This window comes from Panulirus ornatus, chromosome 20, assembly GCF_036320965.1.
Source record: "Panulirus ornatus isolate Po-2019 chromosome 20, ASM3632096v1, whole genome shotgun sequence".
Lineage (NCBI taxonomy): Eukaryota > Metazoa > Arthropoda > Malacostraca > Decapoda > Palinuridae > Panulirus > Panulirus ornatus.
This window is the reverse complement of record NC_092243.1, coordinates 38,337,966-38,358,749: the sequence shown is the minus strand read 5'-3', so window position 1 is coordinate 38,358,749 and position 20,784 is coordinate 38,337,966. Positions and strand designations below refer to the sequence as shown.

At 40.5% G+C, this 20,784-nt stretch overlaps 1 protein-coding gene across 19 annotated transcripts in view; it reads right to left on the bottom strand.

Annotated features, from left to right (window-relative positions):
* Positions 1–20,784, bottom strand: part of LOC139755950 (uncharacterized) — a 1,365,710-nt gene that overhangs the window by 379,221 nt on the left and 965,705 nt on the right. Inside the window, exon 7 of one of the 19 annotated variants that reach the window (XM_071674753.1) lies at positions 9,191–9,896. The exons of the other annotated variants lie outside the window; for them this stretch is intronic. Coding sequence (XP_071530854.1) covers positions 9,561–9,896 — 336 coding nt within the window. The 3' untranslated portion in view covers positions 9,191–9,560. Of the gene's footprint in view, positions 1–9,190; positions 9,897–20,784 lie in introns of those variants that run through there. 19 annotated transcript variants of the gene reach the window in all.

Here is a 20,784-nt window from a genome sequence, read left to right as displayed (position 1 = left end):
CTCGACTTCCACACATTTTTCAAGGCTCCCAAAATTTTCGCCCCCTCCCCCACCCTATGATCCACTTCCGCTTCCATGGTTCCATCCGCTGACAGATCCACTCCCAGATATCTAAAACACTTCACTTCCTCCAGTTTTTCTCCATTCAAACTCACCTCCCAATATATATATATATATATATATATATATATATATACACACGCACATACATACGCACATATACACACTTGGGAGGTAAGTTTGAATGGAGAAAAACTGGAGGAAGTAAAGTCTTTTAGATATCTGGGAGTGGATCTGGCAGCGGATGGAACCAGGGAAGCGGAAGTGAATCATAGGGTGAGGGAGGGGGCGAAAATCCTGGGAGCCTTGAAGAATGTGTGGAAGTCGAGAACATTATCTCGGAAAGCAAAAATGGGTATGTTTGAAGGAATAGTGGTTCCAACAATATTGTATGGTTGTGAGGCGTAGGCTATGGATAGAGTTGTGCGCAGGAGGGTGGATGTGCTGGAAATGAGATGTTTGAGGACAATGTGTGGTGTGAGGTGGTTTGATTGAGTAAGTAATGTAAGGCTAAGAGAGATGTGTGGAAATAAAAAGAGCTTGGTTGAGAGAGCAGAAGAGGGTGTTTTCAAATGGTTTGGGCACATGGAGAGAATGAGTGAGGAAAGATTGACCAAGAGGATATATGTGTTGGAGGTGGAGGGAACGAGGAGAAGTGGGAGACCAAATTGGAGGTGGAAAGATGGAGTGAAAAAGATTTTGTGTGATCAGGGCCTGAACATGCAGGAGGGTGAAAGGAGGGCAAGGAATAGAGTGAATTGGATCGATGTGGTATACCGGGGTTGACGTGATGTCAGTGGATTGAATCAGGGCATGTGAAACGTCTGGGGTAAACCATGGAAAGTTGTGTGGGGCCTGGATGTGGAAAGGGAGCTGTGGTTTCGGGCATTACTGCGTGGCAGCTAGAGACTGAGTGTGAACGAATGGGGCCTTTGTTGTCTTTTCCTAGTGCTACCTCGCACACATGAGGGGGGAGGGGGATGGTATTCCATGTGTGGCGAGGTGGCGATGGGAGTGAATGGGGGCAGACAGTGTGAACTGTGTGCATGGGTATATATGTATGTGTCTGTGTATGTATATATATGTGTACATTGAGATGTATAGGTATGCATATATGCATATTTGCGTGTGTGTGTGTGTATACATTGTGTATGGGGGTGGGTTGGGCCATTTCTTTCGTCTGTTTCCTTGCGCTACATCGCAAACGCGGGAGACAGAGACAAAGCAAAATAAATATAAATAATATATATAGTGTTGATGAGATGGCCTTAATTAGGGCCTCAGTTGTGTGAGCCATCTCAGCTAAAAAAAAAAAAGTAAAACATATATCAGACATGCCAAAAATTTTAATCACAAAGAGAAATGCTTTTGCATTGCATCACAAGGAAGGAAACATCCTGTGGCTGGTTCATCTTTTATTTTCTGTTAGCTGAGATGGTACAAGCAACTACATGCCATGATCCAGGGCATGCCATTCATGCTATACACACATAGATACCTTAGTGTAAACCAAGTACCCTATTCATTCACTTGCCCCTAAGGGAGGATGAGCTGCTGGGTTGACTGCAAACCAACTACCACTACCAGAATGCAAGCCTATGCAGGTTCAATCCAAGGTGGCATGTGAATGCATCATGGTCAATATTCACTGAGAAGCTCACTATACAAGTTGACAAAGTTTTACTACAATGCAGTATTACGTCATCTGTTAAAGGGAAAAAAAAACTCTTGCAAAGCAGGACAAACAATTATGCACTATATATGTAAGGAATGCGATACTCCTGTATGCATAATGATATTGTTGGATGTACCATATATAAAAATACTACTCAAACATGTAATAGCATAAATATGTATATACATATATGGTGTGGGAGGAAAGTTGTTAGAAGCAGTGAAAAGTTTTTATCGAGGATGTAAGGCATGTGTACGTGTAGGAAGAGAGGAAAGTGATTGGTTCTCAGTGAATGTAGGTTTGCGGCAGGGGTGTGTGATGTCTCTATGGTTGTTTAATTTGTTTATGGATGGGGTTGTTAGGGAGGTGAATGCAAGAGTTTTGGAAAGAGGGGCAAGTATGAAGTCTGTTGTGGATGAGAGAGCTTGGAAAGTGAGTCAGTTGTTGTTCGTTGATGATACAACGCTGGTGGCTGATTCATGTGAGAAACTGCAGAAGCCGGCGACTGAGTTTGGTGAAGTGTGTGAAAGAAGAAAGTTAAGAGTAAATGTGAATAAGAGCAAGGTTATTAGGTACAGTAGGGTTGAGGGTCAAGTTAATTGGGAGGTAAGTTTGACTGGAGAAAAACTGGAAGTGAAGTGTTTTAGATATTTGGGAGTGGATCTGAAAGTGGATGGAACCATGGAAGCGGAAGTGAATCATAGGGTGGGGAAGGGGGAGAAAATCCTGGGAGCCTTGAAGAATGTGTGGAAGTCAATAACATTATCTCGGAAAGCAAAAATGGGTATGTTTGAAGGAATAGTGGTTCCAACAATGTTGTATGGTTGTGAGGCATAGGCTATGGATAGAGTTGTGTGCAGGAGGGTGGATGTGCTGGAAATGAGATGTTTGAGGACAATGTGTGGTGTGAGGTGGTTTGATCGAGAGAGTAACGTAAGGGTAAGAGAGATGTGTGGAAATAAAAAGAGCGTGGTTGAGAGAGCAGAAGAGGGTGTTTTGAAGTGGTTTGGGCACATGGAGAGGATGAGTGAGGAAAGATTGACCAAGAGGATATATGTGTCGGAGGTGGAGGGAACAAGGAGAAGAGGGAGACCAAATTGGAGGTGGAAAGATGGAGTGAAAAAGATTTTGTGTGATCGGGGCCTGAACATGCAGGAGGGTGAAAGGAGGGCAAGGAATAGAGTGAATTGGAGCGATGTGGTATACCGGGGTTGACGTGCTGTCAGTGGATTGAAGCAAGGCATGTGAAGTGTCTGGGGTAAACCATGGAAAGCTGTGTAGGTATGTATATTTGCGTGTGTGGATGTATGTATATACATGTGTATGGAGGGGGGGGCCATTTCTTTCGTCTGTTTCCTTGCGCTACCTCGCAAACGCGGGAGACAGCGACAAAGTATAATAAAAAAATAATAATAACATATATGTGTGTTTAAAAAGTAGAGCACGTAACACTAGAGAGTAGAGAGATATAGCATCCTTGCATAGAGAAATATGCTTACCATATACTGTGGCACATGGAGGAACCATCTACATGCAGAAAGAGATTTACTATGTTGGTGTATATAAATCATTTGTTTTAAAAACATAACTTTAAAGGGTAAAGCAGTAAAATCACATACAACATGTGTAAGGATTGTGATGTTCCTGCATGTACAACAATATACCCCATGTACTATATACAAAGACACTACTGGAAGTATTCATAAAATGATACAAATATGCAAATATAAGAATATCTGTATAAATAGTGGAACATATACTAAATCACTGGAAAGCAGGAAATTATAACATAAGTGCAGAGAGAAACTTGTTTCTATTGCAGCTTAAAGAGGGTTTATATCATACTGTTGGTATTCACTGCATGAATATTTCTGTAAAGTTTTATGATGCTACTATAAATGAATTATAAAAAATAACTCAAAGGTATGACAAAATTATAATTGGATTTAATTCTTCAAAAGGGCACCCTCCTTTTTTTGAGCAATTGTGGTCAATGGGTTAATAATCCCCATAAAGCCAGCCAATACTGCTATGGGAAAAACCATCTGCAGGTTCTTGTGACTCCAAATCTAGATTGAAAACTAAGATTCCATTTTAGCTTGAAGCAGCATATGGAAATTTCACTTCCACTAGCAAACAAGGATTCATCAGATGGGTACAAACTTCTTAAAAAAAGATTTCCTAACCTGGATATCTTTAACAGCCTGCTAGTACTGAGAGTCTCCAAGTTATGAACATCTGATACATGAACAACCATACTCAAGAACAAAGTAAAAAAAAAAAAAAAATTCCCCATCAAACACATGAGCAATCACTTGTTCTTATGAACCACAGAACTGCCATGCGTACTAAAGTAAATGATAATCCACGGTAACCGCTGATCCAATATTTTTGATGAAAACATCCTTTATTTATCAGATATCTCATACAACAGTTGACCTCAGTTATTTGATGGCCTAAGAACATGGAAGTGATAGATAAAAGCTTATTAATCAAACAAGAAGCTAAGACACAACAAAATAAATAATTTGCAACTGTAAGCAAATCATATCCATAAAATTCTGATATACAATATGTTATGTTCCCATATCCAGGATTCTTTTGGGGTGGTGGCAGGTGTCATTCAACATACACACTGCCTATTGCAGTTATAGATGAAACACACATTTGTATGACTGATATGAATGAAACAATGCCTATATCTTACCTGAATTATGCTGAAAATGCATTATTAACTACATGGGTAATTTTGGTTGGTAAAGAAAATGTTACATCTGATGATGGTTCCTTTGATGCCAGGTCATCAACCAAAGCCTCAAAATCCTTATCAAAGATGCTTTTGGGATGTTAATTTCATCACAATATGACTTATACAAGAATAAAAAGATAAATGTTCTGAACAAAAGCTAAACTTAAGTTATACTCTGGCAAAACTCACTGTATGCAGAGCAATGAGCTTCACCTTTGCTTCCTGCCACACTGCTTCCCCCAATGGTACAGTCCCTCCTGCCAAGCAATGGGCCTGTTGTTTTCCTTTAGTACATACAATTCTCCTTTAATAAGCCAATTAAGCAATTCTTCAGTTACATTAAGGTAAAATCTATTGGTAACCTTTCAAAGATAATTGTAGGCTGGCTGTTTAATAAACTATCATAACTACTTCATTCACCACATTACTGATATATTAAGGTTCATGTTAACTTGTGCATCAGTCATCACAAACACTTGCTCACTGCAGAGGGGTACATGCCACCTCTTCCTCTAAACATACTTTGTTTCCTCTTTTAATGTTGTTGTTTCCCTTTGCTGACTGCTTTTCTTCCGAACTTTGCCCTCAGTAGTAATCCTCATCATGTCAAGGAAGTACAGGAGAGATGCAACTGATGCTAGTGCACTTAGGATGCACTGAAGCCTAACCCTGTTGGTGATGCTAGAGTCCAGCGATTCTCAAACTTTTCAAAGTCATTACCCTTTCTTCATATAGCTTCCTTCATGACAGCCCCTATTTTAACTTAGAATACTGCTGACTCGATTCTATACAAATATAAAGTACATTTCATAATTGTAATACATAAAGATGATTTTTTAAATATTCTTTGAGAATGTTCAAGGAACTAAAAAAACTACAAATTCCAAGGGTAGAGAAATCAGGAAATGAAAGTTCTGAGGGTTGATTGGATATTTCTTCAAACAAGCTGCAAAACTTTTTTGCATAGCCTTTTAATCAGTGTGATGGATGATGCTGCATATCATTAACCAGTTTCTTGATTCTTGGTTTTGTCACACACAAAGTGCATCTTAGGTCTTGTTCCATCTTCAATCTATTCAGATATTTTGTTTTGAGGTGGAAAAAGTGAGATAAAATGGCATCACAGGTATAGGTTGATGTAAATGGTAAGAGGTGGTGGAATACTAGGCCACATAAGTTTGGGTACTCAGCTGACACTGATAATCATCAAAACACAAAGGGACCATGCTTCACACTTAATTGTGGTGCCTGAATCTTACTAAAGATACAGAAGCTCTGTCTGAGCAGCATTGTCATCAGATTTAGGTGTCACTTACCCCCTTCAAATAGCAAAAAAAGGCCTCCTTGGGGACCATGGCCCCTAGTTAGGGAACCACTGTGTTTGACATAATAAAGCACTCTGAGAAAGATGAAATTCCATTGCAGATCGGCTGTTTGTTAGGCCTTGACTGTTCTGTGCTTAGGTTGATTCTCAAAGATAAGGCATGGAAAGGGATCTGCCTTTATGCAATCACCATAATGTCAAAAAAAAGAGAAGCAGTGTCATTTATGAGACAGAAATTATTGAGTCTGTGGCTTTAGGACTAGCACTAGCATTATATCCCTGTTAAACCAAATGTTTGTGAAGAGACTTGATGGCTGAAGATTTCTTTAATTTACTGATTTTCTGCAAATTTTCAACAGAGTATTTTTTTATATTTTCTGACTTTTAAAAATTTCAACATTTGAACAGGGTCAGCAAGCAGAGGCCATTTGTAAGTTGTGGACTCCTAACGAGAATATGAAACTGCATGTGATAAATAAAGCTAAGATTCTATATGAATTAGTCCCAAGAGAAACTGCAAAGATTCTTCCTGGATAAACACTCTTCAACTTGGTATCTTCATGAAGCATTGTTGTACCAAATGGGGAATGGAACCATAAGTCTTGAGATGTCATCTTCCATTTTTTTTTTCTTTTTCTTTTTTTTCCGCTGTCTCCCGCGTTTGCGAGGTAGCGCAAGGAAACAGACGAAAGAAATGGCCCAACCCACCCCATACACATGTATATACATACATCCACACACGCAAATATACATACCTACACAGCTTTCCATGGTTTACCCCAGACGCTTCACATGCCCTGATTCAATCCACTGACAGCACGTCAGCCCCGGTATACCACATTGATCCAATTCACTCTATTCCTTGCCCTCCTTTCACCCTCCTGCATGTTCAGGCCCCTATCACACAAAATCTTTTTCACTCCATCTTTCCACCTCCAATTTGGTCTCCCCCTTCTCCTCGTTCCCTCCACCTCCGACACATATATCCTCTCGGTCAATCTTTCCTCACTCATTCTCTCCATGTGACCAAACCATTTCAAAACACCCTCTTCTGCTCTCTCAACCACGCTCTTTTTATTTCCACACATCTCTCTTACCCTTACATTACTTACTTGATCAAACCACCTCACACCACACATTGTCCTCAAACATCTCATTTCCAGCACATCCATCCTCCTGCGCACAACTCTATCCATAGCCCATGCCTCGCAACCATACAACATTGTTGGAACCACTATTCCTTCAAACATACCCATTTTTGCTTTCCGAGATAATGTTCTCGACTTCCAAACATTCTTCAAGGCTCCCAGGATTTTCGCCCCCTCCCCCACCCTATGATCCACTTCCGCTTCCATGGTTCCATCCGCTGCCAGATCCACTCCCAGATATCTAAAATGCTTTACTTCCTCCAGTTTTTCTCCATTCAAACTTACCTCCCAATTGACTTGACCCTCAACCTTACTGTACCTAATTACCTTGCTCTTATTCACATTTACTCTTAACTTTCTTCATTCACACACTTTACCAATCTCAGTCACCAGCTTCTGCAGTTTCTCACATGAATCAGCCACCAGCGCTGTATCATCAGCGAACAACAACTGACTCACTTCCCAAGCTCTCTCATCCCCAACAGACTTCATACTTGCCCCTCTTTCCAAAGCGCTTGCATTCACCTCCCTAACAACCACATCCATAAACAAATTAAACAACCATGGAGACATCATACACCCCTGCCGCAAACCTACATTCACTGAGAACCAATCACTTTCCTCTCTTCCTACACGTACACATGCCTTACATCCTCGATAAAAACTTTTCACTGCTTCTAACAACTTGCCTCCCACACCATATATTCTTAATACCTTCCACAGAGCATCTCTATCAACTCTATCATATGCCTTCTCCAGATCCATAAATGCTACATATAAATCCATTTGCTTTTCTAAGTATTTCTCACATACATTCTTCAAAGCAAACACCTGATCCACACATCCTCCACCACTGGTAACAAATGGTTATGAGATGACTGGTACACCAAAAAAACAAATATAGTTCCATGTAGTGAAGGTACTTAAATCCTTGCTGAGGTTCTATAATGGAATAATTGTATGAGGTAATGTAAGGACTCCTTCACAGTAGACAACCTCTAACCTGGTTCCTTAGTAAATCAATAGTACACTTAAGCCTAAGTCTAACTTTTTCTCTCCCATTAGTATCACTGGGTTATAAAATGATCTTTAAAGTCAAGCAGCACATTAGCAACAATCAAGTTTCTGCATAATGATGATAAACACAGACTCACTAAGACTGCATACATGAACATTCCCTTGAGGTATTGAAATAAACCCTGAATGCAGGCCCCTCTAACTCAGTTCCCATTTTGTATCATGAGTACCTTTGGGGAGTTATGGGACCTTAAGCCATGGGGGCTGTCCTGCTTCTCCTATAAATAACAAAGGTATAAACAGATCTCGACAAACAATTATCAAGCAGTTAGACCAATAACAGTACAATAAACAATCAAATCTGCGGATGAAGCTATGTGGTGGACCACCCAATTGAGGAACAAACCTCTAACATGACTGAATTAGCATCTCAAACTCTTATGACATTGTTTATTATCATCCCTTGCCTCATGTATAATCATCAAAACCCCAGTCCATGTACAATACCTGTTCTCTACCTATCAATATCTCTGATGCAGTTTTCCCCTAGAGAACTCCTAAACATAGGGAAGATGACACATCAGTCAGTGTTTCAATTTCTCACACTCTTTAAGACATTCCCACAACTCCTCCTTCAACAGAAATAACACCCCCTCCATTGCTCTTTCCCTCACACTTATCCCAGACTTTACCCCTCAGACATTCCAAACCTTTCTTCCCCCTTACCCTTGAACTCAGTTTTGCTTAAAATTAGAACATTTAGGTTTCTTTCCTCAAAAGTACTATCTCTCTCTACCTCTTTCATATCCTAGTTACTTCCATGCACATTAAAACACACCACACTGAGCCTTCAAGGAAGACGAGCACTCCTCGCTTGGATGCCTCATGGAGTCTTGGCTCCTTCTCTTTCAAACTTTAAAAATTGCAACACAAACTGCAAAACTATAACAAAAAAATCTACAGAATGTATATCATCATATACAGGTAATGTTCAACTAATACACATATCATTTTCCAAAATAAATAAAATGACATGCACAATCATTTACAAAATTTCAGCCACCGCACTTATCCAGATATATCCTGCTCAAATTCACACACATACAAACAGAAAAATAAGAACTATTATGACTATTAATAAATCACGATAAAACTCACAGCATTTGAACCATATTCAAGAAGTACTTTCAAATTAATTACTCAGAAAAGTCAAGTGAAAAGTCATTCAATTATGAAAGCTGAAAATGGGGGAAAATCATATAATACACATGTCCTTTTAGAAAGTTTCTACTTTATTAAGTACAGTTTTTCAAAGTCACTTTAAGGAAAATAAACATTTACTAATTTGTTACTTAACTAGAGTTTATTTCTTACAAACACAAAGAATTCTTTATAAACCTGTTGTAAGCCATTAACTACAATTCATCTGTATATAAATTTCATACTAAGAAGTAACAATATACCGACTACAAGAGAAGAACATGTTTTGCACGGCATTACCAGTAAGTGCCAAAATTCATAACAAAATAATACTTCCTTATGGCTTATCAACATTTGCAATGATAAGTAACAAACTTGTTTCCTGGGTCAACCCAAATATTGATGAGTTTGCATGTGTCTCCTTAAAGTGCTAACTTTTATTGAGCGGTAAGAGCAGTAGTTACAAGCGTAGGGTTTTTCTCCAGTGTGGGTGCGAATATGAAATTTCAAAGTGTTTTCCTGAGTAGCTCTATAAGGGCAATGTGGACAAATAAATGGCTTTTCACCAGTGTGTACGCGAATATGATTATTAAGGTTGGTTGTCTTGTTGGTTCTATAAGCGCAGTAAGGACACTGATGGAACTTGCTTGTGGATGTTACACCTTTTAAGGGTCCCATGACCCCATCACTCCTTCTGGTCTTCTGTTCGCTGTTCAGCAACATCTGTAGGGGACGCTGGTCTTACTCATAACTATCAACTGTTTCTTATCAAAAGTTCTACATTATACTTGATCTTGCTATACTTATAAAGTTCAAGCTCTTAGAAATGAAAAGTCTAATCTAATATCATATCAAATCCATTTACACATATAAGAATATGAATGAAAATGTGTGAGAAGGGAAAGGAGATAGGTGGGTTCATGCATGTGTGTGAGTGTTCAATCATGTACGAGTACCTAAGCATGTAATGTACACCGTATAGTGCACATGTAGAAAAAAAACTTCACTCACAATTCCGGAGCAAAAGTAGTGTCTGTGCTTACTCCAACATCAACATAGCCACTGCATGCCTTGAGGGCCTTGAGTCCCCAAACTTTTGATGTTATGTGGCTTAAGGTCTGGGTCCCAAATATCACACTTTTACTTTATATTACCCATTGTTCTAATTCTACAAATCTTATATCTTTCTCCAACAATTCAAACTCCTGCCATCAGACTTGACATATTCTCACTGACAAGCCGAAATCCTCTACTCGGGATTTCATTGTTCACCGTGGGGAATGTGAATTCCTCCCAGATGGGTGGCGAGGCACTGAAGCCTTCACATTCTCCATTCTCTATGATCTAGAGAAAATTATCTTCCATCCCCCATATTCTTGACTGCTGAGACCACTCTCCTAATATTCTGGATCTGTTTTCCACCTCAAATCCATCCCACTGTAACTGCACAATCTCGAACCCAGCTGGTCCATCTGATCAGACTCTCATAACTGTATCTCTCTAATGGCACCCATCCCCCAGCAGCCCCTTCTAAACCTCAACAAACCTAACTGGAATAACTTTCTTGGGTAAATTACCATCTCTTACGTGGTGATGCTTTTGTTTCTGCCAAAGGCATAGCAGAGGTTATTGTTGTGGAAATAGAAGCATTTATCCCCTCTTCCTCCAAGATGACCTGTTCTACCAAGCCATGGTTCAACCATTCATGTTCTAAGGCCATTCCAACAAGAGATCAGACATATCAGACTTGGAAAACTCTCCTCCCTCGGAATCCCTTTCAGCATTTATCACTGCCTATTATCAAATACTTTATCCATGAGGCAAAGTGTTCCTTTACTGAAAGGAAGTGCAATAACCTCTCCTCGTTATCCACTGATTGGTCTTTCTGGTCTTTAGCTACAGGTATTACTAACTACTTGTCACTCTACATTTCCTTCACTTTTCTGTTCTGATGGTACTATAGTTGTTTCTCCCATAGGCAAAGCAACTCTTAAGTTCCTGTTTTTCCTCTAACTTTAACCTGAGTGACTCTAATATCACTTCACATCCTGATGCTCCTCTTACCAATTCTATACCTCTCCCTGTACTCACTTTTCAAACTGTCCAAAAAGCACTTCACCCTCGACACAAAGAAGGCTTATGGTCCTGGTGGCACCCATCACCATGGACTGAAAGATTGTGCCTCTGAACTTGCACTGGTGCTTGCTCATCTATTCCATTTCTCCATGAAAATCAGAATTTTCCCTTCTTGGAAGCAACCATTGGTAATCCTAACCCTATGACAGGTGACCATTCTAACCCCTTAAACTATCATCCTATTGCTTAGACATATACCATTTCCAACGTTTCTGAAATCCCACCTCAACTCCTATATCCTTAGATGTCTTGAATCTTACATTCTTTTCTGATCATCAGTATGGCTTCCGCACGGTGAGACCTACTGGTGATATTTTTTTCCTACTTACTAACGTCCGATCATTGTCCCTGGAAGATTTTGGGGAATCTTATGAAGTTGCTCTTGACATCTCCGAAGCTTTAAATAAGGTATGGCATCAGAGTCTCACCTCTAATCTCCCTTCTTCAGGCTTTCCCTCACTTTTCTCCCTCATACCTACCTTCCTTTTCAGCTGATCTATCTCTATGGTTGTTGATGGATCAGCCTACCTGCCTTTCTCCATCAACAGCAGTGTCCCTCAAGGATCTTCTTTTGATCAATGATTTCCTTTATTCCAAACATAACCAAATGCACTGATAAAATTATGAAACAACACTGCATTCCTCCACATCCTTCAATTCTGCTCCTTCTCTCACTCACTCTGCATCTAGTCTCTACGCAACTTCCTCAACAAACTTAGAATTCAACATGATATTTCAGTGGAGTAGATGAAAGCTGGTTAAGTTTAAGGTCTTAGAGACTTTCTAGCTATCTCGCCATCGAAAATTCATCTCTCGTTTGACGGTTCTGTAATTCCACCTATTGAGTCAGTGAACACACTTTATATTACTGTATAACATCCAGTTTTTCTTAGAAACCCCACATTATAGAACTGTTGCTCCAATTATACAAAGGATTAATCCATACTTGTATGAAGTACTGTTCTCACATCTAGGGTGGTTCTATCTCTGCATCCTTACATGACAGAGTCAAGTCAAAAGTGGCTGACTTATAAACTCTCCCAGGCCAACTTTAAAACTTGACTCTATTGCTCTATGCCATAACATTGGTTCCCTTTCCCTCTTCTATAGTTATCACTTTGGTTTTTGCACCCAAGAGCTGGCTCCTTGTATGCCCTCAAAACCAGCTAGATCATGCAATACTAGGCAAGCTGGTGCATTACATGATTACTGCATGGCTGCCAACTCAAGAGTGAAAAATTCTGGTAAGTTTCTTTCCCTTCACTTTGAAGTTCAGGCATTTTCTCCTTCTCATGTCTTTCCTAATAATTATGACCTGGCACATTTTGAAAAGACAGGTTTTTCACTTCCTCCAAAATTCGTAAATATTGTCCATTGTCTCTTCTTTTTCCCTTTCATTAACACCTTTACATTTCAATTAAGGCCCTGCCTTGATGTGAACTTTTATCCATGACTTTAGCCTCCAACATAAAATGCACACACACACTCACACATGTTTTTCTCTCTCTCTCTTATATACTCGCCATTTCCCATGTTAGTGAGGTAGTGTTAAGAACAGATGGCTAAGCCTTAGAGGAAGCATCCTCACATTGCCCCTTCCTTGTTCCTTCTTTTGGAAAGTTAAAAACAGGAGGGGAGGATTTCCAGCCCCGCACTCCCTCCCCTTTTAGTCACCTTCTACGTCATGCAGGGAATACATGGGAAGTTTTCTTTCTCCCCATCCCTAGGGATAACACACACATATATATATATATATATATATATATATATATATATATATATATATATATATATATATATATATATATATATCTTTATTATCATTATCATTATATATAATCATTTTCCTACGTCAGAGGTAGCTCCAGGAAACAGACGAAAACTGGCCCAGCCACTCACATACACATTTTACAAATAAAAGACCATATATGCACACATACATCATCAACATATACATACATATACACAGACATTTACATAAATACACACATGTACATAATCATACTTGCTTGCCTTCATCAATTCCTTTCACCACCCCACCCCACAGGAAACAGAATCGCCATCCCCCGCATCATGCATATTCATCATTTCCCCCATTAGCGAGGCAGCATTAAGAACAGAGGATTGAGCATTAACAGGCAATATCCTCATTTGGCCCCATTCTCTGTCCCTTGCTTTGGAAAATTAAAAACGGGTGATGAGGATTTCCAGCCCCCACTCCCTCCCTTTTTAGTTGCCTTCTACGACACATAAGAAATACATGAGAAGTTTTATTTCTCCCTTATCCCTACGGATAATATATATATATATATATATATATATATATATATATATATATATATATATATATATATATATATATACATATATATAATAATATCATTATCATTATATTCAATCACTGTTTCCTGCATCAGCAAGGTAGCACAATGAAAAAGATGAAGAATGGCCAATATATGTGTGTGTGTGTGTGTGTGTGTGTATATATATATATATATATATATTTATTTTATATTTATTTATTATACTTTGTCGCTGTCTCCCGCGTTTGCGAGGTAGCGCAAGGAAACAGACGAAAGAAATGGCCCAACCCCCCCCATACACATGTATATACATACGTCCACACACGCAAATATACATACCGACACAGCTTTCCATGGTTTACCCCAGACGCTTCACATGCCTTGATTCAATCCACTGACAGCACGTCAACCCCGGTATACCACATCGCACCAATTCACTCTATTCCTTGCCCTCCTTTCACCCTCCTGCATGTTCAGGCCCCGATCACACAAAATCTTTTTCACTCCATCTTTCCACCTCCAATTTGGTCTCCCTCTTCTCCTCGTTCCCTCCACCTCCGACACATATATCCTCTTGGTCAGTCTTTCCTCACTCATTCTCTCCATGTGCCCAAACCATTTCAAAACACCCTCTTCTGCTCTCTCAACCACGCTCTTTTTATTTCCACACATCTCTCTTACCCTTACGTTACTTACTCGATCAAATCACCTCACACCACACATTGTCCTCAAACATCTCATTTCCAGCACATCCATCCTCCTGCGCACAACTCTATCCATAGCCCACGCCTCGCAACCATACAACATTGTTGGAACCACTATTCCTTCAAACATACCCATATATATAGGTAGTAAAAGCTTTACGGAAGATGAATGCCGGCAAGGCAGCAGGTTTGGATGGTATTGCAGTGGAATTTATTACAAAAGGGGTGACTGTATTGTTGACTGGTTGGTAAGGTTATTTAATGTATGTATGATTCATGGTGAGGTGCCAGAGGATTGGCAGAATGCTTGCATAGTGCCATTGTACTAAGGCAAAGGGGATAAGAGTGAGTGCTCAAATTACAGGGGTATAAGTTTGTTGAGCCTTCCATGGTCCACCCCAGATGCTTCACATGCCTTGATTCAATCCACTGACAGTATACCGGGGTTGATGTGCTGTCAGTGGATTGAATCAAGGCATGTGAAGCGTCTGGGGTGGACCATGGAAGGCTGTGTAGGTATGTATATTTGCGTGTGTGGACGTATGTATATACATGTGTATGGGGTGGGTTGGGCCATTTCTTTCGTCTGTTTCCTTGCACTACCTCGCAAATGCGGGAGACAAAAAAAAAAAAAAAAAAAAAAAAAAAAAAAATTGTTGAGTATTCCTGGTAAATTATATGGGAGGGTATTGATTGAGAGGGTGAAGGCATGTACAGAGCATCAGATTGGGGAAGAGCAGTGTGGTTTCAGAAGTGGTAGAGGATGTGTGGATCAGGTGTTTGTTTTGAAGAATGTATGTGAGAAATACTTACAAAAACAAATGGATTTGTATGTAGCATTTATGGATCTGGAGAAGGCATATGATAGAGTTGATAGAGATGCTCTGTGGAAGGTTTTAAGAATATATGGTGTGGGAGGCAAGTTGTTAGAAGCAGTGAAAAGTTTTTATCGAGGATGTAAGGCATGTGTATGTGTAGGAAGAGAGGAAAGTGATTGGTTCTCAGTGAATGTATTTGCAGTAGGGGTGTGTGATGTCTCCATGGTTGTTTAATTTGTTTATGGATGGGGTTGTTAGGGAGGTGAATGCAAGAGTTTTGGAAAGAGGGGCAAGTATGAAGTCTGTTGGGGATGAGAGAGCTTGGGAAGTGAGTCAGTTGTTGTTCGCTGATGATATAGCGCTGGTGACTGATTCATGTGAGAAACTGCAGAAGCTGGTGACTGAGTTTGGTAAAGTGTGTGAAAGAAGAAAGTTAAGAGTAAATGTGAATAAGAGCAAGGTTATTAGGTACAGTAGGGTTGAGGGTCAAGTCAATTGGGAGCTAAGTTTGAATGGAGAAAAACTGGAGGAAGTAAAGTGTTTTAGATATCTGGGAGTGGATCTGGCAACGGATGGAACAATGGAAACGGAAGTGAATCATAAGGTGGGGGAGGGGGCGAAAATCCTGGGAGCCTTGAAGAATGTATGGAAGTCGAGGATATTATCTCGGAAAGCAAAAATGGGTATGTTTGAAGGAATAGTGGTTCCAACAATGTTATATGGTTGCGAGGTGTGGGTTGCGGAGGAGGGTGGATGTGCTGGAAATGAGATGTTTGAGGACAATATGTGGTGTGAGGTGGTTTGATCGAGTAAGTAATAATTGGGTAAGAGAGATGTGTGATAATAAAAAGAGTGTGGTTGAGAGAGCAGAAGAGGGTGTTTTGAAATGTTTTGGTCACATGAAGAGAATGAGTGAGGAAAGATTGACAAAGAGGATATATGTGATAGAGGTGGAGGGAACGAGAAGTGGGAGACCAAATTGGAGGTGGAAAGATGGTGTGAAAAGGATTTTGAGTGATTGGGGCCTGAACATGCAGGAGGGTGAAAGGCGTGCAAGGAATAGAGTGAATTGGATCGATGTGGTATACCAGGGTGGACGTGCTGTCAATGGATTGAACCAGGGCATGTGAAGCGTCTGGGGTAAACCATGGAAAGTCCTGTGGGGCCTGGATGTGGAAAGGGAGCTGTGATTTCGGTGCATTATCACATGACAGCTAGAGACTGAGTGTGAACGAATGTGGCCTTTGTTGTCTTTTCCTAGCGCTACCTCGCACACATGAGGGGGGAGGGGGTTGTTATTTCATGTGTGGCGAGGTGGCGATGGGAATGAATAAAGGTAGACACTATGAATTATATACATGTGTATATATGTATATGTCTGTGTGTGTATATATATGTATACGTTGAGATGTATAGGTATGTATATTTGCGTGTGTGAACATGTCTGTATATACATGTGTATGTGGGTGGGTTGGGCCATTCTTTCGTCAGTTTCCCTGCGCTACCTCACTAACGCGGGAGACAGCGACAAAGCAAAATAAATAAAAATATATTTCTATTTATTATACTTTGTTACTGTCTCCCACGTTAGCGAGGTAGCGCAAGGAAACAGACGAAACAATGGCCCAACCGAACCACATAAATATGTGTATACATAAACGTCCACACATGCACATATACATGCCTATACATTTCAATGTATACAAATATATACATACACAGACATATACATATATACACATGTACATAATTCATAATCACTGCCTTTATTCATTCCCATCACCACCCCGCCACATATGAAAAGACAACCCCCCTCCCCCCCACGCACGCAACCGAGGTAGCGCTAGGAAAAGACAACAAAGGCCACATTTCTTCACAATCAGTCTCTAGATGTCATGTATAATGCACGGAAACCACAGCTCCTTTTCCACATTCAGGCCCCACAAGTTTTTCTATGGTTTATCCCAGATGCTTCACATGCCCTGGTTCAATCCTTTGACAGCATGTAGACCCCGGTATACCACATCATTCCAATTCACTCTATTCCTTGCATGCCTTTCACCCTCCTGCATGTTCAGGCCACGATCACTCAAAATCTTTTTCATTCCATCCTTCCACCTCCAATTAGGTCTCCCACTTCTCGTTCCTCCTCCTCCGACACATATAACCTCTTTGTCAATCTTTCCTCACTCATCCTCTCCATGTGACCAAACCATTTGAATACACCCTCTCCTGCTCTCTCAACCACACTCTTCTTGTTACCACACATCTCTTTTACCTTATCATTACTTACTCAATTAAACCACCTCACACCACATACTGTCCTCAAACATCTTATTTCCAACATATCCACTGTCCTCCACACAACCCTATCCAAAGCCCACGCCTGACAACCATATAACATTGTTGGAACAACTATTTCCTCAAACATACCCATTTTTGCTTTCCGAGATAATGTTCTCGCCTTCCACACATTTTTCACCACTCCCAGAATTTTCGCCCCCTCTCCATCTTGTGACTCACTTTCGCTTCCATGGTCCCATCCGCTGCCAAATCCACTCCCATATATCTAAAGCACTTCACTTCCTCCAATTGTTCTCCAATGAAACTTACCTCCAAATTGACTTGTCCCTCAATCCTACTGTACCTAATAACCTTGCTCTTATTCACATTTACTCTCAGCTTTTTTCTTTCAAAAAATTTAACAAACTCAGTCACCTATTTCTGTAGCTTCTCACCCAAATCAGGGTAGTGACTGAGAGGGTGAAGGCATGCATGTACAGAACATCAGATTGGGGGAGAGCAGTGTGGTTTCAGAAGTAATAGAGGATGTGTGGATCAGGTGTTTGCTTTGAAGAATGTATGAGAGAAATACTTTGAAAAACAAATGGATTTGTGAGCAGCATCTATGGATCTGGAGAAGGCATATGATAGAGATGCACTGCAGAAGGTATTAAGAGTCTATGGTGTGGGAGGCACGTTGCTGGAAGCAGTGAAAAGTTTTTATCAAGGATGTAAGGCATGTGTACGAGTAGGAACAGAGGAAAGTGATTGGTTCTCAGTGAATGTCGGTTTGTGGCAGGGGTGCATGATGTCTCCATGGTTGTTTAATTTGTTTATGGATAGGGTTGTTACGGAGGTGAATGCAAGAGTTTTGGAGAGAGGGGTAAGTATGCAGTCTGTTGTGGATGAGAGGGTTTGGGAAGTGAGTCAGTTGTTGTTCGCTGATGATATATATATATATCCATAAATCCATACATTTATGGATCTGGAGAAGGCATATGTTAGAGTTGATAGAGTTGCTCTAAGGAAGGTATTAAGAAAATATGGTGTGGGAGGCAAGATGTTAGAAGTAATGAAAAGTTTCTATCGAGGATGTAAGGCATGTGCACAAGCAGGAAGAGAGGAAAATAATTGGTTCTCAGTGAATGTCGGTTTGTGGAATGGGTGCGTGATGTCTCCATGGTTGTTTATGGATGGGGTTGTCAGGGAGGTGAATGCAAGAGTTTTGGAAAGAGGGGTAAGTATGCAGTCTGTTATGGATGAGAGAGCCTGGGAAGTGAGTCAGTTGTTTGCTGATGATACAGCGCTGGTGGCTGATTCGGGTGAGAAACTGCAGAAGCTGGTAACTGAGTTTGGTAAAGTGTGTGAAAGAAGGAAGCTGAGAGAGAATGCGAATATGAGCAAGGTTATTAGGTACAGTAGGGTTGAGGGACAAGTCAATTGGGAGGCAAGTTTGAATGGAGAAAAATTGAAGGAAGTGAAGTGTTTTAGATATCTGGGAGTAGATTTGGCAGCGGATGGAACCACGGAAGCGGAAGTGAGTCATAGGATGGGGGAGGGTGCGAAGGTTCTGGGAGTGTTGAAAAATGTGTGGAAGGTGAGAATGTTATCTCGGAAAGCAAAAATGGGTATGTTTGAAGGAATAGTCGTTCCGACAATCTTAAATGGTTGCGAAGTGTGGGCTATAGATAGAGTTGAGCAGAAGAGGGTGGATGCGCTGGAAATGAGATGTTTGAGGACAGTATGTGGTGTGAGTTGGTTTGATCGAGTAAGTAATGAAAGGGTAAGAGAGATGTGTGGTAATAAAAAGAGTGTGGTTGAGAGAGCAGAAAAGGGTGTTTTGAAATGGTTTGGTCACATGGAGAGAATGAGTGAGGAAAGATTGACCAAGAGGATATATGTGTCAGAGGTGGAGGAGACGAGGAGAAGTGGGAGACCAAATTGGAGGTGGAAAGATGGAGTGAAAAAGATTTTGAGTGATCGTGGCCTGAACATGCAGGAGGGTGAAAGGCGTGCAAGGAATAGAGTGAATTGGATTGATGTGATATACCGGGGTTGAAGTGCTGTCAATGGATTGAACCACGGCATGTGAAGCGTCTGAGGTAAACCATGGAAAATTTTGTGGGGCCTGGAGGTGGAAAGGGAGCTGTGATTTTGGTGCATTATACATGACAGCTAGAGACTGAGTGTGAACGAATGTGGCCTTTGTTGTCTTTTCCTAGCCCTACTTCTCGCACATGCGGGGGGAGGGTTTGCCATTTCATGTGTGGCTGTGTGGCGAGAGGAAGGAATAAAGGCAGACACTATGAATTGAGTATATGCATATATATGTATATGGCTGTGTGTATAATTATATGAATACGTTGAGATGTATAGGTATGTATATGTGCGTGTGTGGACGTGTATGTATATACATAAGTATGTGGGTAGGTTGGGCCATTCTTTTGCCTGTTTCCTTGCGCTACCTCGCTAATGCGGGAGACCGGCAAAGTACAATAAAGAATAACAAATAAATAATATATAATATATAATCTTTCACCTCTTACACTTTTCTCTTGACTTCCTGCTGCTTTCTTTTATACATCTCCCAGTTATTTGCACTATTTCCCAGCAAAAATCATCCAAATATCTCTAACTTCTCTTTCACTTACAATCAAGTAAGAATTACTTCTTCATCCCACCACTTTTGATGGTTTCTTACACTTTTCTCTTGACCTGCAAAAATCCTGCCGCTTTCTTTTATACATCTCTATTTGCACTACTTCCCTGCAAAAATCATCCAAATGCCTCTCTCTCCTCTTTTACTAACAATCTTCTTCATCCCACTGTCTCTAATCTACCCACTTCCCTGCTTTTTCATGCCACAAGCACCTTTTGTGCGAGCCATCACTGCTTCCCTAAATATATCCTATTCCCCTCCCACTCCCCTTATGAGAGCAAATGACGTAAGGGAAGTGGGAGAGGAATGGGATGTATTTAGGGAAGCAGTGATGGCTTGTGGAAAAGATGCTTGTGGCATGAGAAAGGTGGGAGGTGGGCAGATTCGAAAGGGTGAGTGGTGGGATGAAGAAGTAAGATTGTTAGTGAAAGAGAAGAGAGAGGCATTTGGACGATTTTTGCAGGGAAATAATGCAAATGACTAGGAGATTAATAAAATAAAGTGGCAGGAGGTCAAGAGAAAAGTGCAAGAGGTGAAAAAGAGGGCAAATGAGAGTTGGGGTGAGAGAGTATCATTAAATTTTAGGGAGAATAAAAAGATGTTTTGGAAGGAGGTAAATAAAGTGCGTAAGACAAGAGAACAAATGGGAACATCGGTGAAGGGGGGTAATAGGGAGGTAACAACAAGTAGTGGTGAAGTGAGAAGGAG